Source organism: Hemicordylus capensis, chromosome 5 (genome assembly GCF_027244095.1).
Source record: "Hemicordylus capensis ecotype Gifberg chromosome 5, rHemCap1.1.pri, whole genome shotgun sequence".
In the NCBI taxonomy this organism is placed as follows: Eukaryota; Metazoa; Chordata; class Lepidosauria; order Squamata; family Cordylidae; genus Hemicordylus; species Hemicordylus capensis.
In genome coordinates this window covers 137,719,536-137,747,342 of record NC_069661.1, presented here as the reverse complement: position 1 = coordinate 137,747,342, position 27,807 = coordinate 137,719,536, and the positions used below count along the sequence as shown (strand labels likewise).

The 27,807-nt window shown below is 47.2% G+C and overlaps 1 protein-coding gene across 3 annotated transcripts in view; it reads left to right on the top strand.

Annotated features, from left to right (window-relative positions):
* SEMA3E (semaphorin 3E) overlaps positions 1-27,807 on the top strand; it is a 287,593-nt gene that overhangs the window by 225,147 nt on the left and 34,639 nt on the right. For 2 of the 3 annotated variants that reach the window (XM_053257995.1, XM_053257997.1), the window contains exons 6-8: positions 4,354-4,473; positions 16,818-16,960; positions 25,877-25,991. In XM_053257995.1, coding sequence (XP_053113970.1) covers positions 4,354-4,473; positions 16,818-16,960; positions 25,877-25,991 — 378 coding nt within the window. The remainder of the gene's footprint in view (positions 1-4,353; positions 4,474-16,817; positions 16,961-25,876; positions 25,992-27,807) is intronic. The other variant, XM_053257996.1, reaches the window with a different exon arrangement.

The window sequence follows — 27,807 nt, the reverse complement described above, 5'->3', positions numbered from 1 at the left end:
CTTCTTGCCTCTGCCTCAACCTGGGACACCAAGGAGAGGCTTGGATCCAGAAGCACCCCTAGACTGCATACCTGTTCCTTCTGGGGAAGTGTGACCCCATCCAGAACAGGCAGATCAAAATTGTCTCTCGAGTTCCGACCCTGCACAATGAGTACCTCGGTCTTATCTGGATTCAGTCTCAGTTTGTCATCCAGCCCATTACTGACTCATCCAGCCCATTACTGACTCCAGGCAGGCATTTAGGGAGGTTATGCCCTCTCCCAATGATGCTGACCTGGAGAAATAGATTTGGGTGTCATCAGCATAATGATAGCACCCTGCACCAAATCTCCTGATGATCTCTCCCAGCGGTTTCATTTAGATGTTAAACAACATCGGAGACAATACGGAGCCCTGAGGGACACCATACAAAAGTTCAGATTTTGAAGAACAGCAATCTCCAAGGGACACCATCTGGAACCTGCCTGAGAGGTAGGAGTGGACCACTGCAAAGCAGTGCCTCCCATCCCCAACCCCCTCAGACGCTTCAGAAGAATACTATGGTTGATAGTATCGAAATCCGCCGAGAGGTCCAAAAGGACCAACAGAGTCACACTTCTTCTGTCCATTCCCAGTTAGAGATCATCCATCAGGCCGACCAAGGCAGTATCCACCCCATAGCCAGCCCGGAACCCAGTTTGAAATGGGTCTAGATAATCCGTTTTCTCCAAGACTGTCTGGAGCTGGGAGACCACCACCCTCTCAATTACCTCTCAATTACCCATTACCTATATATCTCAAATATATAGATTGAACATTTGATGAAGTTGGAAATAGAAGAGCATTCCTAAAATGTTAGTGACAGAGTGCAGCAGAGAGCCAAACTCTTCATCTTAAGATGCCTTTGTTCTCTGCCTGGCATCCACATTCCAGGTCCTAAAATCTCCTGTCTCTTTCTGAATCACTCTTTGTGTGCCTGGCATACCTCTCAATAGAGAGAGGGGTGTGTGTGTAATGTGATCTTACAGTTCTCTCAGATTGACAGGACTACCTCCCAGACTGCTGATGGACTTATTGTCCCGAGGGAGCAACCACCAGTATCTCATTCAAACGCATCCCCTGACATCCTAGACTCTCAGCTGGTACTTACGATAATTTACAAAATAATTTGCCATCCACCATTTTGTAACAGTACTTAGAATTCTTTTCTATATCTTTCCGGAAATTCCACCATTGACATAAATGCAGTCTAAGTGGACTTGCTTGTACATTAACTAGTATACAGAAATTCCTGGTAAACAGAAAAAGAACCAATAGGTTCAATGGGCACTATGATTGCCAAATGGAGCCATGTTTTTAAAAAATCAGTGTTTCTTTTTAAATTATTTATATATAATTTCAAGCATTTTTAAAAATCTGCTCTCTGACATAAGCTGTCACAACATGTCTCTGTCTTAAGACAACGACACAATTGCTTTCTCCAACTCTCAATTGATGTAATAGTTACATTAGATTGTTACGGATATGATCAGACATTATTACACTCTGACATAAAAATAGTATTTGGGAGATAGACTGTTTCCAGAGAACGTGAGAAACGGTGATGAAAAACTGAACTAAAGATGTTGGCATGAAGATTACAAGCATTCTAGTTTCTTAAGTCTTCATTTCAGGGTGGGGAGGGAGAGATGTAAAAAGCAGAACTAGCTCTTAAATGTGAGATTACATATTGCTGAAGTTCAAGAGATGCAGATACGTCAAAACACACATGGAATTCTCAGCCAGAGTGAGATGCAAGACCAGGTCAATGTCATATCATGTTTGGAGTGCAATTAGGACCTATAAGTTTTTATTGTTTTTTAAATGGTTGATATTTTGCCAGGTCATATTTTCAGTTCTTGACACTAGTTACAAGCTTGGCCAGTATGTAATGATAACAACGTTGATGACTATGCAAAGGGCTGCTAGATTTAATTGGTTGAACTGGGAGATTAATAAGCTAAAACTTTATTTAATCAATATCCCCAAATTTTAATCAGTGGAGTAAAGTTTCAGTATTTTGATCTGAGATTTTATTTTTGTTTTTCATACATTTCTGATAAGAAGAGAGTGAAGTTTTAACCATAATAAGTATCATAAAGTTGTAAATTATATTGTGCTTGCTTCAGCATCTTTCAGTAGGCAGTGTTGAGAGTTCAATATAATATAAACCCTCTATAAACCCAAAATATAAACCCTCTTAAGACATTTTTGGAAAAGGAGAGAGATTCCTGCCTGCAACCTTGAAGAAGCCACTGCCAGTCTGTATAGACAATGCTGAGCGAGATGGACCAATGGTCTGACTCAGTATATGGCAGCTTCCTATGTTCCTATGATAGTATATTTGTGTATGCTGTCCAAAGCAGGTCCAGGAATCATACCCCCCTGGTGTATCACTTACTCCCCTCCCTCACCACTCAAGCTTAGGGCAATTGTCTGAAGGAGTGAACACTGTAAGCCGATAGCAGGCACTTCCATGATCGGCAGCCCCGGGGCATTCTAGGCTGTCAAACATGGAAGTGCCTGCCATCACACTTAAGGCATACACCTCTTACTGTAGATGTAACCATAACCATGAGCCACATGGGAGCTGGTGTGAGTGATGCACCAGGGGTTGGGACTTCCAGACTCGGATCCTCATAAAAACACATTTGAAGAGGGCTATAGGACCCTATGCTGAGAGTTCAGTAATCTCCATTTTGTTTTGCATTCTATATTCCACATCTTTCCTTTTAATATTCAGACAATTATTTGTTGAATGCAATTGTTTTAAAGGATTTGTGGACTGGATAGTTGTACTAGATTACTGTTACTACTGTTCAGGCATTTGTAGATGTAGCAGTTTTAGAATTTTTCAGATACTGACCCTTCTGATGTCTTTCAAGTCTTGCTGTAATTTATTTACTTTTTATTTCATTTGCTAATATGTTGTTCAGTGTTGTGCATGTTTAAAATTAATATCAGTTCCCTGTTATATAAAACTTCAGAGGAAACTTCTCATGGGATGGCATTAGTAAAGATTGCTGAGCTTGCCATGACTGTAAAGTACTCAGGATAATTATTTAGAGTTATAGCATCATTAATTTCAAATACATAACTTATACTGAAACGAAATCCAATCCACAATTTTGTGGCAAACAGTAAGTAAAATTTGCAAATCCTTGGGAATATACTACAAAAACTCACCAGTTATCTTGGTCAAAAGTGTTTATTTTGCTTAGGTCAAAAAAAGGATGAGTGCTAAGTTTGGTTTTGGGTTTTTTAAAAAAAACAACCAATAAAATATCAACAGAAATGCACTTGGAAAGTTTCTTTCCTTAGTATAGTGCCTTTCCCCTATTGTTTTGTGGTATAAAACTGCCATCTAGTGGCAGGTATCAGTATCTTGTAAACAAGCTCTGTCAGAATCAACCATTCTGTTGATCTATTTGACTTGTTAGGAGTTAATTATCATATAACCTGTTGAGTGTCTAGTAAGCTTTAGGTCTGCTATCACGAATTACCATAATCTTTTAGTCCCATTTCTACATTAAATTCTCCATTCACCACAACATTTCTGGACTATTATAGTTCAGGATACATGTGGGGTTTGTATGTTTGAATTCCACTCCACAGAAAAGGGTTTTCAGGGCATGGTCTGATGGGTTTGGTCAGGGCATGGTCTGATGTCACACAATGCAACCACCGAGGTTCATGCACTGGCCTGAATTTGAATCGGTTTGTGGTTCCACTAACCAGTTCATTCCAGTTTGGCCCAACCATGAACCAGTTTGGCAGTTCGAGGGCACCGCTGGGGGGCAGTGCAATGAGCAGCACCTTTTAAAGTATTAAGCAGGTCCTTCCTTGCATACCTCCAGGCAGCTTGCTGCTGCTGCAGTGCTCCCCCCAGCAGCCCACACGTGGGAGAGCACTCAGTTGTGGAGGGGGAGAGTACTCAATTATGGAGAGGGAGAGCACTCACACGTGGGAGAGCATTCAATTATAGAAGTCTTTTGCAGCCTGAAGTGGCACAGTCAGCAGAAAGCATGATAGGAACATAGGAAACTGCCATATACTGAGTCAGACCATAGGTCCATCTAGCTCAGTATTGTCTTTACAGACTGGCAGCGGCTTCTCCAAGGTTGCAGGCAGAAATCCCTCTCAGCCCTAACTTGGAGATGCTGCCAGGGAGGGAACTTGAAACCTTCTGCTCTTCCCAGAGCGGCTTCATCCCCTGAGGGGAAGATCTTAAAATTGGGCCTAGTAATACATGGCAGAACTTGTCAGTTACAACCTCATGGATATTGTGTGTTCTGTATTCATGATCTACCTATGATTAATGCATCTGATTTTTAGGTGGCGAATTGTTTGCTGGGCTATACAGTGACTACTGGGAAAGGGATGCTGCTATTTTCCGCACAATGGGTCACATGGCGCACATACGGACTGAACCAGATGATGACCGTCTGCTGAAAGGTACAAGGGGTCTGTAAGAAAGGTACAAGGGGTCCGGCTGTGAGGAACCTTGCTACGCCCCTGGTCAACACTACTGAACTAGATGAACCCATAGTCTGATTCAGTAGAAGGCAGCTTCATATATATTCAGCATTTTGCTTGTGAAACCAAAAGAAGTCCAGTTAGAGTTTTATATTTGGTCAGCATCGACATTGTTCAGCAAGGAAACACCAGTGGTTTCTATGGACCAGCAACCTTTCTATAGTTAGCTAATTCTATAGAGGAAGAAGTATAAGAGAACAAAGCAACTGAATATCCCACTGGGCTGATTAAGAATGAGTAGAGAAAGAGAAGATGTATCCCATTCCATGTTTCCCATGGCCCTTCCTCCTCAAAATGAAACAAAGAGGTATTGCAAATTAAGCCTGTGCATATATGAATCTCTAAATGTCTGTCACACATTAGCTTTCACATGCAGATGTGAGAGAAAGCACATGTCAACTCTTCCACCAGACATAATGAATCTCCAACCTGCTGGAGATGTGATGTTTTCGTTTCTCTCATGTTTCATTTTCTCATTGTAGCTCAGCTATTTTGAAAGTGTGCTTTAGTAGATTCCCTTAGCCATGGGTAATTTCATTGGCCAAATGGTCAATGTTTTTAAATATTTTCCTTAGCTGCCCTGTATGCCTGGCAGTCTTCCTCCACAATATTGATATAGTACCCCCTCATACAGGTGAAACTCGGAAAATTAGAATATCGTGCAAAAGTCCATTAATTTCAGTAATGCAAATTAAAAGGTGAAACTGATATATGAGACAGACGCATTACATGCAAAGCGAGATAAGTCAAGCCTTAATTTGTTATAATTGTGATGATCATGGCATGGCGTACAGCTCATGAAAACCCCAAATCCACAATCTCAGAAAATTAGAATATTACATGGAACCAAGAAGACAAGGATTGAAAAAAAGAACAATATCGGACCTCTGACAAGTATACAACATACTTTGCTTGACTGGCCAGAAAACTCGCCTGACCTGACCCCATAGAGAATCTATGGGGCATTGCCAAGAGAAGGATGAGAGACATGAGACCAAACAATGCAGAATTGCTGAAGGCCGCTAATGAAGCATCCTGGTCTTCCATAATACCTCATCAGTGCCACAGGCTGATAGCATCCATGCCACGCCGCATTGAGGCAGTAATTGCTGCAAAAGGGGCCCAAACCAAGTACTGAATACATATGCATGCTTATACTTTTCAGAGGTCCGATATTGTTCTATTCTTCAATCCTTGTCTTCTTGGTTCCATGTAATATTCTAATTTTCTGAGATTGTGGATTTGGGGTTTTCATGAGCTGTACGCCATGCCATGATCATCACAATTATAACAAATTAAGGCTTGACTTATCTCGCTTTGCATGTAATGCGTCTGTCTCATATATCAGTTTCACCTTTTAATTTGCATTACTGAAATTAATGGACTTTTGCACGATATTCTAATTTTCCGAGTTTCACCTGTACATGCCTTTAAAAAATTCTCACTCTTTCTGTGGAGTCCTGGCTTAATCCAGTATCCTGACAAATACAATCAATCAATACAAAAAATGGAACATTCAAGTCTATGTGTTTTCTCAAATTCATTCCTTGTTAGCTTTGGCCTCCTTTTATCTTTTCTCTTCTTACTATGAAACTTAATTGCAATATCCTTGGGACAGAGATTTGCCTTTTTGCTTTAGCTGTAAGTAAAATATACATTGATAACAACACAATAATAAGTCATAGAAGTGTTCTTATAATTCCTTGATCAATCAGAGTTAAACCTCAGTGTTTGGTTTCTCTTGATTATGTTGAACTGGAAAAGTGTTCACATGGTTTTGATCTGATAACCAAAAGCAACAAAGCATGTTCAATCTGCACATCTCTGTATTAGCACAGCATCTAACTCAGATGCTGAAAGGCATCATCTCTATGTTCATGTGAGATTCACACACATGAAACAGTTTTTAAGCCCCCCCCCCCTTTTTCTCCCTCTCTAGAGATTTTGATTGTTTGAGCTATGCTGTTCTAATCCGGTTTACTAGAATTGTTTATGGGAAATGTATATGTGTATATGCTTACAGTTATCATCATAAGGGTATCACCGCCCAGAGACACAAGTTGGGGAGGTATAAAAGTGTAATTGATTTGTTAATTTTTTAATTGATTTTATTGGTGTTTTATTGTAAACCGCTCTGAGCCTTTTGGAAGGGCGGTATAAAATTTTTAATAATAAATAAATAAATAATAAGAAAGGCCAAAGGTTCCAGATACCTTCAAAATATTAGGACAGCACATTGAAAAGCAAACATGGCTTCCTGTATAAGTGGCCAGTATCTGTAAACACATTTAAATGTATTATTGTTGAACAGCATCCAGACAAATGCTACCCCTATGCTGCCCACACAATGTTTCACACACACAATAGTTTTTTCTGATCCTACCTTCTCTCTGCTACCACTGATTCCCCCTTCCAAAGTGGCCTGGGTACCCTCCGAGGCATACACTGGGGCAGCAAAAAGAAGGAGGGAATTGGGGGGAAATTGTTCCATGCACAAAATGTTACTAATGTGAGCTCAGCTTTAGCCTGGATGCTACACATTATTTAATAAATTTATATCCCATTTTAGACACAATACATCATGCAATGGCTCACAATAGAAAAAAATAAAAACATGGCTACATAAAAGCTTCCAAATAAAATGACACATAGCAATTACAAAAGACTTAGCGTTAAATGGAATGAAACAGATTCAGCCAAAAACTTTCAGAATAGCCAATAGTTTTACCATCTTCTTGATTGATTCTAGAGATACCACCTGGAAGATTTTTCCAGGATGGACATTCCATACCTGCAGCTCCACCGCTGAAAAAGCCGTCTCGGTTCACCACCAAACTTGAGATAATGGTGGGTCAGGGAAGAGGATTTGAGAAGCTGATCTTCAGCTGGTTTGCTCTCATCCAAACTAGAACCCCATCCTGGTACCGGTTCAGGACTTCCACTGCATCCCTAGAATTAGTTGACTTAAATGACTGGTGCAGCAGAGTATCATCGCATACTGATGGCACTGCAACCCATCCCCTTGGAAGACCTTCCCCAGTGGCTTCATGTGGGTATTAAACAGGAGGGGAGAATTGTAGAACCTTGTGGTGTCCCCTTGGCCGAAGGTAGAGCAGATGTCCCCCAGCACAACCTCTGAGTACAGCTCTCCAGGTAAAACCAAAATCACTATAGTACAGTGCCTCCAAGCTCCAACTTGGAGAGATGGCCCAGAATGCCATGGTTGATGGTATAGAAAACTACTAAGAGATCCAGGAGAATCAACAGGGTCACATTCATCTATCTTCCGGTGAAGGCCCATCTATCTTCTGGTGAAGGCATCCACAAGGGCAACCAAGGCAGTTTCTGTCCCAGCCTCAGGCCAGTTTAGAAAGTATCCAAACAGAATTTTTGTTAAATAGCAATTTAGAAGATGCAGATTGACTTCCCTTTGTCCCCACACCCTAGTCCCAAGGAGCACACAGACACAATAAGCTTGGGTAAAGAGGGCCAGATTTTATTGATGTAGTACAATCAGTAAACTGTGAACAGCAACTCCACCCCTTAAGCAGTGCGGGCCTAACCAGGCTTGTTTTGGACATTGCTGTCCTCTCCCAGGCCCCCTAATGGGCAACACACCCTAGCTCAGGATAGAAGCGGGACTAAGCCCGCTTCATCCCCATCCTTGCCAACCCATCCGGGTCAGGGCAACTCCTAGGGTTTCCAGCACCCCAAGCCGTGCAGCCTTTGAAGCGTGGGAACCTCTGAAGCATGTTTTCTGGCAAATCAAGGTCCCTGAGCTGCCAGGCCTCATGGGACCGATTGCCCACTCTACCTTTTTCCAAACTGCCCAAAGGTACTCATTGTTCTCAACCCATGTGTACATCCACCCAGCCCACATTGTACCTACCACGAAGAGAGGTCAGCCTAGCTTGGTCTCCCTTGCCCATCACCCCCCAAGATCACAGCAAGCCCCCTCCGCAGGTTCGCCAAGTACAAATCATACCCCGCCGTGGACAGATGTACACTGTCAGGATGAAAAAGCTGGGGCAACGAGTGCACGATACTGGGCTGCGGGATGTAAGCGCCCCAATAGGCAACAGCATACCTGCCCATGGCCCTGTTCACCTTCTTTTGAGCCCTCTCGGCCCCCGCTGGGCTCCAAGTCCCCCTCCAGACCCTGCGCTGGAGGCAGTCAGCCTACACAATGCGCATCCCAGGTGCCCATTGGTGAATGGTGCCGAAGTCAGCGGTGGCCTGCTGTATCAAGGAGAGCCCAGTCCACTTCCCCAGGTCATTCTCCACCAAATGAATAACTAAAGCCTGGCCTGCTAGCTAACTCCTCCCATATCCTCGGCAGTAGTTGGCCCCACAGCATCCCCCTCATCCCAAGCCATCACAGGGTAGCGTATTGTCCCAAACTCAGTTAGGTACCAATCGGCGAGGTGCTGGCTCATTTGTGGGCCCAGAAGACCAGGGAGTGGCCACAGATTAACACACACACTGGAGCCACTGCTCCGCCAGCACCTGCCAAGAAATAAACATATATCAGCGAACATACCGCAGGAAGGCCCTAGACTTCCAATGCCCAATACACTTAATCTCACCCTTGTTGAGACCCAACCTGCGAGTGGTAGTGACTGCGCCAAATCAGAAGGAATGAAGGCTAAGTAGGTGAACTGGTTTACCCATGGCAATAAGTGATCTTCGCAAAATGGCCCAGAATTGGTCAGGGGCAAACCATCCGCATGCACAAACAGGCACCCTTGTGTGCTGGGCCACAGCACTATGCACTGACTCAGCACCCGCATCAGGCATAGTGCGCCCTTCAAGCTCGATCCCCTGGTCGGTCTTGGACCAGCGCAGGAGCAGCTGCACTCCCGCCCCTTGAAAGGCCAGATCCGCGAATTGCAGACAGCGGTCCCACGAGGCCAGACTGCTACGTGGGAGGACCTCGCTTATCTGAAAAGCACCGAAGAAGGATGTGGTGACAGCTGCTTGATAAAGCGTCACCTCCCACGGGGATTTGCAGAGGACCTGGAGACTGCCCAGGAGGGCTGTGACCAAATCTATAGTAATGGGCCACCTCTGATCCCGGACCTTTGGGCCCTCCCTAGACCACCCCTCCAGTATGTACCTCACCCTAGTGTCACCTGTGATGTCAGGTGCGCCTGACACCTGTGCCTCGAAAGACAGCACGGCAAGATGACCTGCCAAGGTGGAAACTGCCTTCGCCAAGGTGTGCAGATGTACCAGGTACTGCATAAGATGATCAGGCAGAATTGGCAAGCTTTCCAGCAAGCCCTCGCTCTGCCTGAATGCATGGAAGATGGCTGCTTTACACAAGTAGCTAGCCCTCATGCTAACTGCCAGTGACACATCAATGGCTCGCTGGGCTTCTAGTCTATAAGCCTCCAAAGGGCTGCTGGCATCACCTCTGGATCCGGGTTGGCTTCTGGAGCTAGCTCCCTGGAAAACATCATTCAGCAGGCCCCGCACATGTCACGCCAGGAACAGGATGTTTTACTGTAGGCACCTCAGCATGACGGTGCGCAGGAGTTCCATCACCCTGGGCGAGCAGGAGGTCTGTGAGTTCACCACTTGGACCACCACCTGATTGTCGCACCAAAAACGCACGGTGGAGTCATGGAACTCCTCTGCCCATAGGTGGACAGCCACGATGATGGGGAATAATTCCAAGAAAGTAAGATCCCTGGTGACCCCTGCCACCCAAGGGGCAGGCCAACATGCTGCACACCACCTCACTCTGAAGTAAACCCTAAAGCCAAGCCCACCATCATTGTTGGAGTGTACCTGACGTTCGGCCTTTAAGAGCTGCTCAGTGAGCCAGAACAAAACCTCATTAAAATTCAAGAGGAATAACACCCACACTGCGAGGTCAGCCCACATACCTTCGGTGACCCGCACCTTGTGGTACAGCCGCTGAACCCCAGTGACCGCATCGCAAAGGCATCTCAGGAAGGCCTGCCCGGGAGCAATCACCCTGCATGCAAAATTGAGGTGGCCAATCACTACCTGCAGATCCCTAAGAGTGGCCTTCCTTGCTGACTGCAACAAGTCAAGCATAACCCTACGTATACGCAGTTTGTCCTCAGGAAGGCAACTGAACCCCATCACAGTGTCTAGTTCAATGCCTAGGAAAGACAGCCTCGTGGTGGGCCCTTCCATCTTCCCTTTAGCCAGGGGAACCCCCAGCTCATCACACAGCCCAGTGAAACTGCCCAGTAGGCGGTGAGAGACTCTAGAAGCCCCCAGCCCGGAAAAAAGAAAGTCATCCACACGCCGTGGACACAAAGCCTGTCCTCGAGGAATGTGCTCGAGGAATGTGCTAAAGGCCTCGAAGACAGTGCATGATATGGAGCAGCCCGTAGGGAGCACCTTCTCAAAATAATACTTACTAGCAAAAGTAAAACCAAGTAACTCAAAGTCCAAAGGGTGAACAAGCAGAAGGCGAAAGGCTGACTCAATGTCGCACTTCGCCAGCAAGGCCCCAGGGCCACAGGCCCTGACCATCCTAATTGCCTTGTCAAAGGAGGTATGTACTGAACACAGTTGGCCAGGATTCCCATCGTTAACCAATGACCCCTTAGGGTAGGACAGGTGATGGATCAGGTAAAACTCACCAGGTGGAGACAATACCCAAAGGAGAGACCCACAAGTTAGGGAGTGGAGAGCTGTCAAAAGGGCCCAGAACCCTCCCAGCTGCTACCTCCTTCCCAATCTTCCCCAGCACTACCTTGTCCATGCCCTTTACCGAACGCAAATTGCTGGCCTCAACAGCCCCTTGTCTAGAGGGTAAGGGGATCCTAAAACCGTCATGAAAATCCTCCACCAAGTATGCAGCAGCTCAGCGGTCTGGGTAATCCACCAAAAGCTGTGTTAAGACTTCTAACTTAATTTGGCTGGGCCCCCTTTCCAGTTGCTGGTCCGGGGGAGCTGCCTCTCTTCTGGTTGGCTGGATGACCCTTAAACCCTGGGATCCAGCCCTGTGCCCTACCACAGGAGGCTGGGATGTTTGGCCCTGCACAAACCGCAGGCATGGCGAAATTTACACTGCTGGCTGGCACCCGGGGCATGCATGGGGACGGATGCCTTGGACAGCAGGTGGCTGCTGTCTGCCCTTTTCCCCTGGACCGGGCACATGGAGGACATAAATGACCAGACACAATTCCTGGTGCAGAGCATCACATGGGACGGTGTGGTCTAGGGCAGCCCGCTTCCTAAAATTCTCATCATATCGTGCCCATGCCAGCCCAGCAAAATCCATGATGGCCCGATGGATAATATGCATATACTTGACTAAGGCCGCCCACATCTCAGGCTGTGCACGCAGTATGATGCCCATGTAAATGCTAAACCCGGAAAGCCAGTTGTTCCATGTATGCTCAACTGGCTTCCACTTGGCCACCTCCTACTCCTTATTCATCTCCCCCTCTGCCTCCCCCTTCACCTCCGCATTTCTGAACAACAGGCCAAATATGTCTACATATTTGCCCTTAAAGCCATTTTCTTTCATGGCCGGTAAAAGGTGGTCTCCCAGAGGAAGGCCCATGGCCCCATAGGGAGAGTGCTGGGCGGATGAAACCACCCCATGGGATAGTGGCCTCCTGCCCTCGAAGCCATCCCCGCACCCTGTGATGGTGCCACCCCCTTCCAAACCCGCTCTACTGCCCCAGGGGCTGTCAGCAGTCCCTCCAAGGAGCCCATCCCCAGCACACTGACCCCCAGTTGCCCATGCACAACAGGGGGTGCAGCCCTAGCCTCCAAAGGGGGGACATAGCCAAGGGCACATGGGCCAGGGCCCCTCACCATCCTTCAGGGCCCCAGAGTCATCCTCACTTGCGATGGGTTCAGCTGGACTCAGAAAAGCCAGCAGCAGGCTGTGGACCTTGGCAGGCTGTGGACCAAGGCCCAGCAAATCCAATGCTGAGGCGACTACCCCTTTCTCCACTGCAGCCAACCTATTGGACAAAGATTTTAATAACTCTGACCCAACTGCCCCCTGGTTCTTTTTCTGTGCTTGTGGGGGAGACCTGACGGGCCCATGCCTTTTGGGGGGATGGAGCCTTCTGGGCCCGCTCTATGGCCTCCATTCTGCATATTAGGGCCCTTATTCCACCCAGGTCTCCCTTGTCCTCAGATGATGAAGACTGCTGAGGCAGTCTCCTAGGTGGCTTTACTGGGTGCCCCCTACTTCTACCTTGCTCCTTCTTGGGGGGCATGATTCAGTGGAAGCTAATAAAACCAAAGCAGACCCAAACCCGGGCCTCCAATCGGAAAAAAATAAAACCAGGGCCAGCCCCTGCTCAATAAAGGCGACTACCCCCAGCCTTGAACCCCAAGCAAGCCCGCCCACTAAACCAGGCTCCACAGAGGTCCCAGGCGGTTCCAAATGAACTGTAAAACCAAAGCAGACTCTGCTTAGCAAAGGGGACAATCCATTCTTGCTACCAAAAAACCAGCTCTCCTCCCATAGAACGCTGCCCACATGCAGCCACCCATTCAAATGAAACCCTGGCAAAGCATGCTTAGCAAAAAGGGGGGCCCTTCATGCTCACCCCCCCAGAAGCCCTAACCTGGCACCCCCAGAGATCCCAGGTGGGCCCCTATATGGAGCGAACACTGCTCATATGCAGCCTCCCACTCAAATGCAAACCATGGCAAACCCCGCTTAGCAGAGGGAATGTGAGTGGGTGGGATTGGAAGGCCAGGCCACAGCCATGGGGAAGGGGTTCAACACACACCACCCAGCCCCTTAACAGCAGGGCCTATTCCCCACAATGCAACACTCAGGCCCCTTATAAGCAAGGCCTATCCTCAACCACAATTGCTTATTAAGAATCGGTCTATTGGCCGCCACCAGCCACCCCAACCCAGCCAGTCAGCCTCAGGCCTGAAGCAGTCTGCCCACGTCTACAAACCACGGAGGGACCCGATGGCCCACTCCAGCCGTAGTATTCCTCCACAGGCCCTCAGCGGCAGCGCTGCAACGCTCTTTGGCTGTTTTGCTGCTGAGGGGGATTATGCTGGTGGCTCCAAGCACCACGTAGCTCAGAGTGCCTCCACAGACTCCAGTGGGGAGCTGCCAACCTGCCGCCCCACTGCCAGGGCTGCTACCTGGTTGATCCTGCCGATTCTGACAGCTCTGAGAGTCACGTGTCCCCCGCAGGGCCAGCCCAGTCTGCCACTGCTAAGCTGCAGTCGCTACAGAGCCTCTACCCAGTTGATCCTGCCGGGCCAATGGCTCCGAGAGCCAAGTGCTCTGTCGGAGCTGGCCTGGCCCACCGCTACTCCACGGCAGCCTCCTTAGACTCCAACGGGGACCTGCGTGTCCCCGCAACCCACACGCGGAGGCTGCTACCTGGCCGATTCTGCCAGTGAACGGCTCAGAGCGGCCACATGGCAGAGAGGAGGAGACTGACAAGCAAGCTCCTTCCTCCAAGCCGACTGGAGCCCAAAGAGGAAGGGGAAGTGAAGGAGCTGTGCAAACAGCACGCGGTCCCCACTCCCTTCCTAACCCCAACCAATCAGGTCTCTCCTTGAGCCTGTACTTGGGGGTGGGACAAAGAGCCCGTCCCCCAGCACAAGGCTACAGCCGTGCCCATTCTTGTGTCTTGTAGCCACTTCCAAAAGCATATGAAATCTCATTGTGGGCTTACCTGTTCACCACTGAGGCCCACATAGCAAACTGTTGTGAACTGCATGTACCTATGCATCTTTATGCCATATACAGTGGGTATAGAAAAGAATCACCCCCTTTGATAGACCTTAAATTCTGGTTCCCTTACATCCTGAAATGAAAACACAAAGAAAATTCCCTTCACCAGCTGTACTTATCCAATGCAACCAATAACATCCAACTGAAAAACATCACAATTACAGTCCAGAAAAAGTGTCAGAAACAAAAAACAAGAATTACTGAGATTGAAAAAGGATCACCCCCCCAATGTCAATATTCTGTTGAACCACCTTTTGCTTTAATAACAGCCTTGAGTCTGTTGGGATACTTCTCTATCAACCTTGCACATCTAGACGGAGCAATATTTGCCCACTCCTCCATACAGAACTGTTCAAGTTCGGTCACATTGGATGGTAGGTGTTGGTGGACTGCTATCCTCCCTGGTGTCAAGGTCTGGCCCAAGGCCAGCGAAGTACACGGCTCGGCTGCTTGCTGTGGGTGAATGACAATTGTTGAAACTCAGCAATGAGTGGGAGTCAGAGGCTCCAATTTATGGAGCCAGTCGAAAGCTCCCAGGTGTCAGGATTTACGGCTTGTCAGCCTTCGATAACAGGCGCTTGCTCCTCCGCACCGCCTCCAATTGTGACCTGCGTTTGAAACACCTGCGTTGCCGTGGCGTTGGTGGAGCTCCAATGCCTAAATCATCCCCCGATTGGTCGCTGACATTTTCTGCTGGTTCAGGCTGTTGAGTCTGTTCTGAACTGTCAGCTAATTCCACTGCAGTCGGGCTCTGCCCTTCAGACATTCCAGACTCGGCTGGAATGCCGACAGCTTCCCTTTCTTCCTCGCTGTCAGAGCTAGGGGATATGACACTTGGATCCGGTCGGCCCTCCAAACTGGATGGAAGAGCAAGGAGGAAACTGGTAAGAGAGGTTACCAAGAGGCCAATGGCCACTCTGAAGGAGTTAAAGGACTTCATGGCAAAGAGTGGTTGTTCTGTGCATGTGACAACAATTTCACGAGCGCTCCACAGATGTGGCTTGTTCGGGAGGGTCGCAAGGAGAAAGCCACTTCTCAAGAAAGGCCACATTAAAGCTCGTTTGAGCTTTGCCAGAAGGCACCTTGAAGATTCTGATGCCAAATGGAAAAAGGTCTTATGGTCAGATGAGACCAAGATTGAACTATTTGGCCTCAACACCAAACAGTACACCTGGCGTAAATCCAACGCAGCTCACCATCCACAACACACCATACCTACAGTGAAGCATGGAGGTGGCAGCATCCTGTTGTGGGGGTGTTTCTCTGCCTCAGGGACTGGGGCTCTCGTTAGGGTAGAAGGAAAAATGGATGGGGCAAAATACCGTCAGATTCTGAAAGAAAACCTGCTACCCTCTGCCAGACAGTTGAGGATGGGCAGAAGATTCACCTTTCAACATGACAACGATCCGAAGCACACAGCAAAATTGACCACACAGTGGCTGAAGGAGAAAAAAGTGTACGTCCTCATGTGGCCCAGTCAGAGCCCAGACCTAAATCCCATAGAAAATCTGTGGGGAGATTTGAAGATAGCAGTCCACCAACACCTACCATCCAATGTGACTGAACTTGAACAGTTCTGTATGGAGGAGTGGGCAAATATTGCTCCGTCTAGATGTGCAAGGTTGATAGAGAAGTATCCCAACAGACTCAAGGCTGTTATTAAAGCAAAAGGTGGTTCAACAGAATATTGACACTGGGGGGGTGATCCTTTTTCAATCTCAGTAATTCTTGTTTTATGTTTCTGACACTTTTTCTGGACTGTAATTGTGATGTTTTTCAGTTGGATGTTATAGGTTGCATTGGATAAGTACAGCTGGTGAAGGGAATTTTCTTTGTGTTTTCATTTCAGGATGTAAGGGAACCAGAATTTAAGGTCTATCAAAGGGGGTGATTCTTTTCTATACCCACTGTACAATGTGCTGATGCACATTATTTACATTCTTATAATAAAATTGTTACTCCACACATAGGAGTAATCCCTTGAAAAATCAGCACCAAAGTTGACTTGTGCTTCCTTTTGTTTGTCCCACTTTCCTCTAGTGCTTCTGGAGTGTAAGCATCACTTTGCAACCATGTGAATTAGAAACCAAAATTAAAAGCTAATAGGATTAATAGGATTTCAAAAAGATCCAGAGAAGTGGCCTATGGGCCACAAGCTATATAGTGCCCATTTCTGCCTTAGGCCATTGCATTGTTTCTGAGCTGAAATGTGAGTGATCTGATTTTGTGATCTGGTTCACACAATAGGTTGAATCTAGGTTTAATATTGGATTACCGGCATTGCCATGGTTGTGTGAACCCAAGTCAAGGTGGTTTATGGCCAAGATGAATGTGAGATTCCACCATAGCATGGATTTACACAATCATGCTAATCTCAGTAATCTACATTAAACCTAGATTTGAACAGTTGTGTGAACCAGGCCTGTGTTGTTTGGTGCTTATCATTAGAGTTGTTAATAAATTTGCTCTCTGCTTCTGTTTTTGTTTTGGGGTGTTTTTGTTTTTGTTTGTTTGGTTTGGTTTTGGGGTTTTTTGTCTCTTATAGAACCTAAATTTATTAGTTCCTATATTATTCCTGACAATGAAGACCGAGAGGATAACAAGGTGTACTACTTCTTTACTGAGAAAGCATTGGAGGCAGAGACAGGAGCTCATGCTATCTACTCCAGAGTGGGAAGAATGTGTGCAGTAAGAATCTCTCTATTACTATACCATAACCCCATTGCTTACTCTGTGGTCCTTTTTATAAATCCTGTACCCGGCAGCTTTAGATCCTTTACATTTAGGAAAGCTTTTTAAAATCCCCATCTATGTCTTGACTTTTACCGCAGGCTCCGTATTAAAGAATCACACATGTACTGACATGGTGGAATACAGCTGGCCACCCACCTAACTGTGGTTCTGGCATAGCTCAGATATGAATTGTAAAGCACATTCTGCATTGAGTGGCATAAAATAAAACATGACAGAAAACATAAAAGGAATAGAGAAGAAGCTATGGAAAGAAAATATCCACTTGAATGAATTGACTGCATTTGGTCTGGTCCTTATCGGAAATATGTGTGTTCCTGAATTTCACTCTGAGCCTCTGTTGGGGGAAAATAAATTCACAAAATCTCGGTGCTAAGCCTGATGGGAGGAACCAAAAAGCTTTGCTTGGTTTGAAGATTTTTTTGCCCAATCTAAATCATATTTTCTCAGAAGGAATTCCAATTTATTTCAATGGAAATTGCTTCGAAAGAGGATAGCTTAGGATAGCAGCTTTATCTCCTCCTTCTGTGCATGCTTACTCAAACAGAAGTGCTGCTGAGTTTAAATGGTCCTGTCCCAACTGTGAATGTGCATAGGATTGCAGACTTAAAAGCTTCATCCTATGCATTTCTCCCCAGAAAAAAGTCTCATTGAACTCAGTGGGAGATATTCCTAGGCTTATGCCTTTAGGGTGCTATTCCTTCCCAGTATAGAGCCCCATGGCACTGCATGCAGTGTGATTACATTGCAGGATGCACTGACCAACATCCTAACAAAGCTCCAATGCTGAAAATGAATTCCAGAGTAATGCAGCACCGCTTGTGCAAGAGGTGGGATTTTGCCAACCTACGCTTCTCCTGGAAGTCCTCTGTCACCTGAAAATATGTCCCTGATGACTGAGCAACCCTGAGGACCCATATTTTCAGGTGATACAGAGGGCTTCCTGCAGGAGGGAACTGAACAAGTGTCATCACGTCTGCAGCACCTGTACATTAGAGCTTCTTCATATAGCTTAGAGCAGGGGTTCCCAACCTGTGGTACTCCAGATGTTGTTGAACACCAACTGCCATCATTGCCAGCTACAATTTATTGTGCTTGGGGAGGATGGAGGTTACAGTTCAGCAACATCTGGAGTACCACAGGTTGGGAACCCCTGGCTTAGAGTGATCTCTTATAGAGTAAAACTGTCAGTGAGTCCCTCATCCACAATGGCTGAGTTCAGACATACAGAATAACTGCAGTTAATTGCGGCTTGGGTTACAATTCCTAATTCCAATTCATGCTGCAAACCACCAACAAACCACAACCAGCCAAACTGGAGTTTCAGGAGAGAGGAGCCCCTTCCTGCCACTTGGCCTCCCAGCCCAATCCTGCCACTTGGCCTCCCAGCCACTTGGCCTCCCAGCTCTGTGGCCAGACTGTGGGCAAAGCATCACCAGGGTTGCAAAGTATCACCAGGGTGGCTACGATCTGAAATGGGCATGTCGAGTGTGATTGTGCATTTTCAGAGCGCCCCACCTGCCCTCAGTAGAGGAAGGGCATAGAAAGCTATTTAAACACCCTGCAATGCCAGCACTGCTTCTGCCAGCCATGGCAATGCCCCCCCAAAGTAGACACCCACACTGAAAGCACCACATAAACTTGAATTGTGGGGAACTGGGGGGGTGGAATCCCGCTTTCAGTGCAGGAGGGGAGGGGGAACCCCACATTCACTAGAATAGGATATGCAGATGGAGGAGGGCAAAGGATGCTGGGAGATCTGTCCCACCATAACTTGGGAAGATGTTGTGAGGGGTGTCCCCCACCAAAGCAGCCCATCCAGACTCAAGTTAATTCCTTGCATCCAGCAGCTTGCTACTGAGTGGGCTGGCAGTCTCATGAGAAGGCCAGTCTACTGGGGATGTAGACTGGTCTTGCCCATAAGAGGGCAAATCCCCACCTGCTTATGGTGAGCTCACGAGAATAGCCAGCCCATTTAACCACCAGGGACTTCAAGGAGGCCCTGCTTTAGTAGGGCCCCCCAACTCTCTTTATTAAAAAATAGAAAAGAACCCTTACTGCCTCCCTTTCCCAAATCCCTCTTAAGCCTTGCACGCAGGAGAACAGGTAGCAAGCATGACTTGTCTCTTTTGCTAAGCAGGATCTGCCCTGATTGCAGATGAATGAGAAATTACATGTGTGATATATTCCCATTAGGGGATGAAGCCGCTCTGGGGAAAGCACCTGCATGCTTGCATGCAGAAGGTTCCAAGTTCCCTCCCTGGCATCTCCAAGATAGGTCTGAGAGAGATTCTTGCCTTTAAGTGTAACCTTGAAGAAGCTGCTGTCAGTATATGTAGACAATACTGATCTGGATGGACCAGTGGTCTGACTCAGTGTATGGCAGCTTCCTATGTTCCTATGTTCACCCGAAAGAATATCCTGGCACCCCATGGATATTCTGGCCTGGTCATGTGTATAGCTCTGGAGTGGGCCAAGAGTGGGCCACATCAACACAAATTTTAAAATCCTGGTTCCACTCCATCTGTGTGGTGTATGCAGATAAGCGGGTGTGGGGAATCATGGGTGGGGACACTTTCCTCTGCTCCCCTGACCCCGAGGCATCTGGGTTGATGTCACAGGCCACAGGTGAGGGTGTATCTGTGCACAGGTGTGGATGATCAGGTGGGGGCTTTCTTTCTGAGGCACCTTGGCCACTGTCCCCAGGATCAGGAAAGCAGTCTCCGGGATACCCCTGCCCACCACTTCCCAACACACAGCAACATCACTCTATTTGGAGCACCCATGGCCTGACACGCTTGTGAGCGGACACTGTCCACGTGGGCTTAGGTAGCCCCCCTCATCACAGAGGAAATATAGCCCTGCCTTGCTTGTGCTGCTACTTGGAGCGTTTGTGCTTATCAGGAAGCAAAGGACTGAGTGCCCATCCTGTCATACTGTGCCCTCACCCTACCACTTGTGGGGGGAACAAGGGACAGAGTGGGAATCGGAGGTGCCCCCGAGCAGCTGTGCAGTTTGACAGGCTAGCCAGTCCAGGTTTGGGCAGTCTCTATAGCCTGGCAACTCCATAGCTGCACAGCTACAGCTAGTGTGGCTGGTTTTCTGAGAGGCTGCCAGCAAGAAGTGCTGAAAGCATGGAGCAGCCACGTCTTTGGCGGGTCTGCACTGCCTCCTCTAGGATTGGGGTTTGGAAATGGGTGTGAAACCATGGTTATAGCTCAGTCAGCAGTTGGGCGTAACACTGATTTCTGGTCCATATGCAGATCTGCAGGCACAGGTATGGATGGGAGAGGTGAACCCCCATTCTCCGGACACCGCCAGAGAGTGGGCTGGCTGTTCTGGGGTGCTGGCAAGGGTATATGTGTGCACATGGACATACGGGCAGGCAGGGGGTATAGGTATTGCAGCAGCTTGTCCACATTCCCCAAAACTAGGAATGTGTGGAATGTGGGATAGCACTCCCCATGGCTGCAAGCCAGAAACCATCCTTGCTCACTTTATTTTATTTATTTGTTTGCTTGCTTGTTATTACATTTCTATACTGCCCATCCAAGAGCTCTGGGTTGTGCACAACAAATAAAAACCAAAAACAAACACCATTTAAAACAAACTGCTTAAAACAATGTAAAAACAACTTTAAAACAGTTCAAAGCCATTAAAAACCATTTAAAAATACTTAAGAACAATTTAAAAACCTTGGAAGGCCAGGCCAAACAAGTCAGCCTTTAGGGCTCTCTTGAAGGCCAACAATGAGCCCAAACTACAGATATCTGCCGGAAGCACATTCCACAGGCCTAGAGCAGCTAAAGAGAAGGCCTGGTTCCGAGTTGCCACTTGAGATGGACCTCTCTGGATGACTTCAGTGTGCGATAGGGATCACACAGAAGAAGGCACTCTCTAAGGTAACCCAGACCTAAGCCACCAGCACTTTGTATTTTGTCCAGAAACATATTAGTGGCCAATGCAACTGTTTGAGAAGAAGCATAATGTGGTCTCTCTGGGTTACCCCAGAGACTTTGAACTAACTGAAGTTTCCTAGCTATGTACAATGGTGGCTATGTACAATGGCTATGTACAATGGCACATAGAGCTCATTGCAATAGTCATGCCTGGAGGTTACCAGCTGACGCACCACTGTTTTGAGATCGTTCTCTTCAAGGAACGGATACAGCACATCCATCAAGCACCATTCATTCTGATCCCCACAATGAGCATCTCCATCTTGCTTGGATTCAGCTTCAATTTATTGTCCCTCATCCAGCCCATTACTGTCTGCAGGCAGGTATTTAGAGAATGAATGCCATTTCCTGATGATGATGATGATGAGGAGGAGGAGGAGGAGGAGGAGGAGGAGGAGTGGTGGTGATCATGATAAGGAGAAATCAATTTGGGTGTCATCAGCATACTGATAACCCCTGCACCAAAGCTCCTGATGACTCAGCAGTTTCATTTAAATGTTAAAAAGCATTGGTGAGAGGATGGAGTCCATATAATAGCTCCCATTTGGGGGAGCAGCCGTCACCAAGCTCCACCATCTGGAATTTGCCTGAGAGATAGGAGTGGAACCACTGCAAAGCAGTCGCTCCTATCCCCAACTCCCCCAGGCGATCCAGAAAGATACCATGGTCTCAAACGCCACTCGTCCAAAAGAACCAACAGAGTCACACTCCCTCTGTCCCTGGTAAAGGTCATCCATCAGGCCAATCAAGGCCATCTCAAACCCATAGTCAGTTATAAAGCCAGTTTGAAATGGGTTTAAATAACTGGTTTCCTCCAAAACTGCCTGAAGCTGGTTAGCCATCACTCTCAACCATGGGAGCTTGGAGACCAGCCTATAACTATCCATCACTGAGGGATCTAGGGAAGGCTTCCTAAGAAGTGGTTTAAGCATTGCCTCCTTCAAACAAGGAGGCATCATACCCTCTCTCAGCAATGAGATATTAACTAGGCCACCTCCAACAATTTTCCCTGCTAGATAGAAGCAGCCAAGTCAGGCAAGGATCCAAAGAGCAAGTGGTAGGCTGCACCACTTCAATCTGCATCACAGATTGAAACTGATCCAATCTGCAAGAGGGAGTATATTTAAGACACCACCTCAATATTCTGCAAAAACAGTGGAGTCCAAGTCAGCCCGAATAAAAAAGATTTTGTCTGCAAAAAACACATTCAAAGCATTATAGCAGAACATAGTCTCCAGGGCCTGGTTTGAATGGAAAGAGCCTGAATCAAACTCCTCACAACCCAGGACAACTGGTTGTCCTGGGAACCTACAGAAGCAATGTACAGACCGGAATTGTTTTTTCACTGCATGCTCTGCTTCCACATATACTTTCAAATGGGCTCTATGCTGTGTCCTGTCAAATTTGAGTTGAGTTCCTCTCCACTTGTGTTCCAGTTGCCTACCTTGCTATTCAGAGTACATATAGCCTGGCGCTCTTGTAAGGGAGGTGTTAGATGGAGAAGGGAATTGATTGCCCTCTTGAATCAGTTCTACTGTTTTCCATACTCTTCTCACCCTTCCACTCTGATGGTCCATCTCATGAGCTGACTGGGGGTGTCTTCGTGGCCTATCACTCATGACCCAGCCACTGAGCCTTGGGTTGGGTGGCTGGATCCCTGAAGAAGGATCTCAGTTGACCCAAGCCTGTCCTCAGTGACTGGCCTTGATCATGAGCAAGCTTCTGGGGGCATGAACCCCTAAAAGGGGGAGGGTCTGGGGGGCCCTTCCCCAACCTTTCTGTGAAAAGAACTTGGCCCCTTCCGGGGGGGCAGCCTTTCAAACCCTGCCCATAGCACCCCACACAAAACATTTGCATGGAGAATGGGTTGCAGAACCATTCAAAATTCAAGCCATTCAAAATTCCTGGACTAGGACTGGCATTGCAGTGTAGGTAGATCTCCAGGCATGGTGATTACCAGGAGTAGAGAGCCCCTGTTTCCTGCTTCCCTAGGGTGGCTGCATCACCCATGGAGGCCACGGGTTGGGGTGCACATCTCCACATTGGCGGGTGGGTTGGCAGGGTGCAGAGTGCTGCCAAGACCAGGACAACATTTGCCCAAGTGCCCATCCCTGCAGCTTTCCTGCATAGAGTATCCTCGCTCACTCCCCTTAGTCTGCCACTCTCGTGAGAGAGCAGTCCGTGCGCCTAGTGTTGCAGCATGCAATAAGTACCATCTCGTACATTTTGTATTTATGTCCCACAGTCAGTTCTTCCCATGAGGACAACTATGGGAGCAAATATTCCCACTCGAGGAAAGGGGCTGGGTCCCACTCCACAGCCATTCTCTGTGAAAAATAGAAATTGTATGCTCCAGCTTCCCTGCTTGGGTCTGCCTTCCTGGTACCATGAGGGGGTGCCTTGCTTGTGCCGACATTTGGAATGTTTGTGCTTATGACACCCATCTCTGGTTGCCTGGCTACTCCATAGCTGCATGGCTGACAGGAGGGGCATGGCTGATTCTCCGAGCAGTTGCCAGTGCGAAAAGCATGGAACAGCCACATACTTGGGCGGGTGTGCCTCTATGACTGGGATTTGGAAATGAGTGCTTAAGCGCAGTTGTGGCCAAGTCTGCATTTGGGAGTACCTCTTCGGCGGCAAAACCATGGTTGTTGGCAGTGAAGCTTAGAGAAAACCTCGAGGTCCAATTGGAGTTTGGTGGGGCAAACAGGAGTTAACTTTAGACCATGGTTTTGTGTGTTTGGGCATGCTACAGTTACAACCTCTGGCAGCTTTAATTGCGGTTAAAGTGCACATGTGAACCAGCCTACTGTAAGTACTGTGGTTATCCTGTATGTCTGAACTCAGCCATAGTGTGCCCAGCTTGCTCTAACTTCACAATTTTATGACTGATGGAGCAAATTGAACTCTGCTTCAGTCATTAATATTGCATCGTTTCCCATTTGTTATAACCTCCCCCTCCCTTTCAGTCTGGGTCCATTAGCAGCTAACAATGTTTCAGGCAGGCTGTTCAACTCTTTAGAAAAAATAGAACTCTTAAGCGCTGCATGTACTTATTCATATGTCACCTTCTTAATTAAATAAGTGTGGTTTCTTAAAAATGGGGGGGGGCGTTTAAAAGGTTCTTGGTGACATCATAGCGGGCAATCAGTTAGCACCACCCATAACCATCTTCCGTTGAAAACTTGCAGAAATGCTTATTTCAATGCTCAGCCCTGGAAAGGAAAAGGACGTTTGGACTGAACATCAGGAATTAGGAAACGTTACAATCAACCCTTGCAAAGCTTTTGTGCAGGGACCATTGATTACAATGATCATAATAATGTGTAGAACTCTTGTCATGCCGATCACTTTTATCAGATGGAGAATCTCCATGACACCACTAACATTCTTGCTGATTGCAAGGAAACTCTCTATGCAATTATGGTGATGCATGAGCCAAGATATTTTGCACATTATAGCAGATGTGTGCAGGAGTTGCCACTAGGGATGCGCCCGGACTGGTCCGGAGGCCATTGAAATAGCCTCCGGACCAATCCGGACCGGTCTGGACCTGGGCGGTCCGGTTTGGGTGGGGGGGGTACCTTTAAGGGCGGCGGGAGGGTTTACTTACCCCTCTCGCCGCTTTTCCGCTTGCTGCCGTAATCCTAAGTGTAATTGGGGCGGCAGGATACCTCCCTGCTGCCCCTTCCTCGATGTTGCTGGGAAAACTCCCAGCAGTCCTTTGCGCGTGCAAAGGACTGCTGGGAGTTTTCCCAGCAACATCGAGGAAGGGGAGGCAGGGAGGTATCCTGCTGCCCCAATTACACTTAGGATTATGGCGGCAAGCGGAAAAGCGGCAGGAGGGGTAAGTAAACCCTCCCGTCGCCCTTAAAGGTACCCCTCCACCCCAGTGCCGGACCGCAGTAGGCGGTTCCATGCACACCCCTAGTTGTCACATGGAGACAGTTCTCAGTGGCCTCCACATCGTGATTATAATTTGTATTCGAACAGACATATGATATTGTCTATATTTTGCTGGGGTTTGGGAAGAGCTTTTGAGGAATAGATCTAGTTTGGATGTAATGTTAAGCAGGACACGCATGACTGTTGCCCCCGACATGCAATTTAACATGTGCCTTCTGTTCATTATACTTCTCTGCCATGTCCAAAGACAAACTTTCACATCTTCCTCTCCTACCATGAAGATGCAGACTCCCTGCATCAGGAAGATATGATAGTCCTTCAGATATGAAGGATAAGTCAACTGAACAGGAAGCACAAGCCAATTGTTTCTGCATTGGCATGCTTGAAACCTCTGAGTGTAAGAACTTGGGAAAGCAGGGCTGACTGGATTTACACACTTTAGAACTATGCACTATTTTAGAAAATCAGATTAATTTTGTAATGAGCCTTCTTTGTTTCGGTTACCCTAATCAGCTTCTTAATCAATATATGAGGCTCTACACATGATAGGTGTGTAGAGCCTTACTGGGCTTTGTGGGGAGTGTGGGCTTAGCCCACTCTCCCTGCAGACGAGCAGGGAGCCATGACTACTGGCTCAATCAGAGGCTGCCCGGCCCCCGGAAGTCCCAGGATGCCCCTCGCAAGTGCGCAGGGCATCCTGGGGAGGCCACCGAGGCTGGGAGGCTTGTGTGAGCCTCCCAGTCTCCTCGTGAGTTGCTGCGGTGCGGAGATGTGCTGTGGCGTCTCACAACCAAAAAGACCAGGTTAATGGGAAATTAGGCGGGCTAGCTACCATGGAACCACCAGGCTCACCCACGAGCCCGGCGGTTCTCAGGATCCACAGAAACCAGGCTGGGCCCCCTTATCCCGATTTCTGTGGATCATGGAGATAGCTTCTATATATTTTTCTTTTGAACTTCTTTGTTCATGTTTACTTTCCTTTCTCCAGAATGATATGGGTGGACAACGGATGTTGGTGAATAAATGGACCACCTTCCTCAAAACCAGACTGATCTGCTCTGTGCCAGGGATGAATGGCATTGACACACATTTTGATGAGTTAGGTGAGTTCTCCAGGATAGGTTGGACTTACTGAGGATCAGAATGATTGTAACTGTGTAGTAAGAAAGTTGTGAATCATGATGACTAGTATCAATAGAGTTGCATAGATAACAGATTAGTATCTCCATGTGCAATATCTTCACAAAGAATTGATCTCATCCCCATCTCACCCTCTCCCCTACCAGGTGGGCCTCCTGGTTCATAATTACAAAGTCCATCTGCTGTCAATCCTTTTCTCCTCAAGCTTCTAGAGGGCATTATCAGGATAGCACCTCCTTCTGGACCAACAGGCAGGATCCACTTCAGAATTAAGCTGTTGAGGGGGCAGGGCCACCCTGCCCCCAAGGTCAGCCTTACCTAGACAGCTCAAGAATAGAAGGGTCCTTTGAAGCTTCAAAGAGCTCTGTTTCATCTAAGTTTGTCATTCTCCTCCCTGCACCCTCCCTTGTGACATGTTCAAGTCGGGGACTGATGACCTTCACAGAGACTGTGGGGTGGGGATTCTAAGCATTCCCAACACAGAAGCTGAAGACAAACCAATGGAGCTTGGAGCGAGAGACAGCATGGAACATCCCTTCGCCATGCTGTAAGACAACTGTGCTTCTCTCCAAGCTCCTGCTGCTTCCAGACTCAGCATACCAACAGGCAGCAGGCAATGCACCACCACTGGCATGTAGTTTACCTCTCTCCAAGCTAACCTGAATAGGCCTGACTTTTAAATGGCATATAGCAGTCTTTAATAACATTTTGGACTGCCAAGGTGCAGGCTGTATCTCGTATATTAGCATATTAGATATTTTGTAAAACAGGTGGCCCTGATGTATCCACAGCTATTTATTTTCAACAAGGATACAGTGATACTCAGGACTCACCCATCCTTTTCCTCCAAAGTAAATATAGTGTTTCCCAGGTCACTGCTTTCCTTTGTCCCATCCCATTCATTCATAGGAGTGGAGATTGCATACTGTAGATGTCCACTTCTATTTGGCTGGGACCACGGCGGTTCTGGATAGGGTTGCACTCCCCTTGAAGAAGCAAGTACACAGCTTGGGGGTATTACTGGACTCGGCTCTGCTTCTGGAAGCTCAGGTGGAGGCGGTGGCCAGGGGTGCCTTTGCATGGCTGCAGCTAGTGCACCAGCTGTGCCTCTTTCTCGAGAATGCAGATCTGGCCACAGTTACCCACACCTTAGTCACATCATGGCTGGACTACTGTAATGGCTCTACATGGGGCTGCCCTTGAAGAATATTTGGAAACTGCAGCTAGTGCAAAATGTGGCAGCTAGGAATTTTACCTGGAGCTGCCCACTGGGAGCACATCACTCCCATTTTGAAAGAGCTGCACTGGCTACCAGTTTGTTTCCAGGTCCAATTCAAGGTGCTGGTTTTGACCTTTAAAGCCCTTAACGATTTGGGCCTGGGATACCTGTGGGACCACTTGCTTCCAAGGGTTGCTGCCCGCTTGACGAGGTCATCTTGAGGAGGCTCTGTTCTGGGTGCTGGCAAGAATGCTCTCCTAGTGGCTATTCGTTCCTCGGTCTCCATCACAGTTTTTAGAAAGCATGTTAAATCTTGGCTTTTTACCCAGGCTTTTATATTATTGTCTGTACTGCTGCTTCTTTGTATTTTGTACAGTTCTTATGCTTGTATTTTAAATCTTTTTAGTCAGATTTGTGTTTATATTTTAGCTTAATATTTTAATTGTGTCATTTTTATAGTCTTGTTTTTAATTTTTATGTGAACTGCCTTGGGATTGTTTTAATGAAAGGCAGTATACAAATTTAACAATAAATAAATAAATAAATAATAGGAAGGTAGA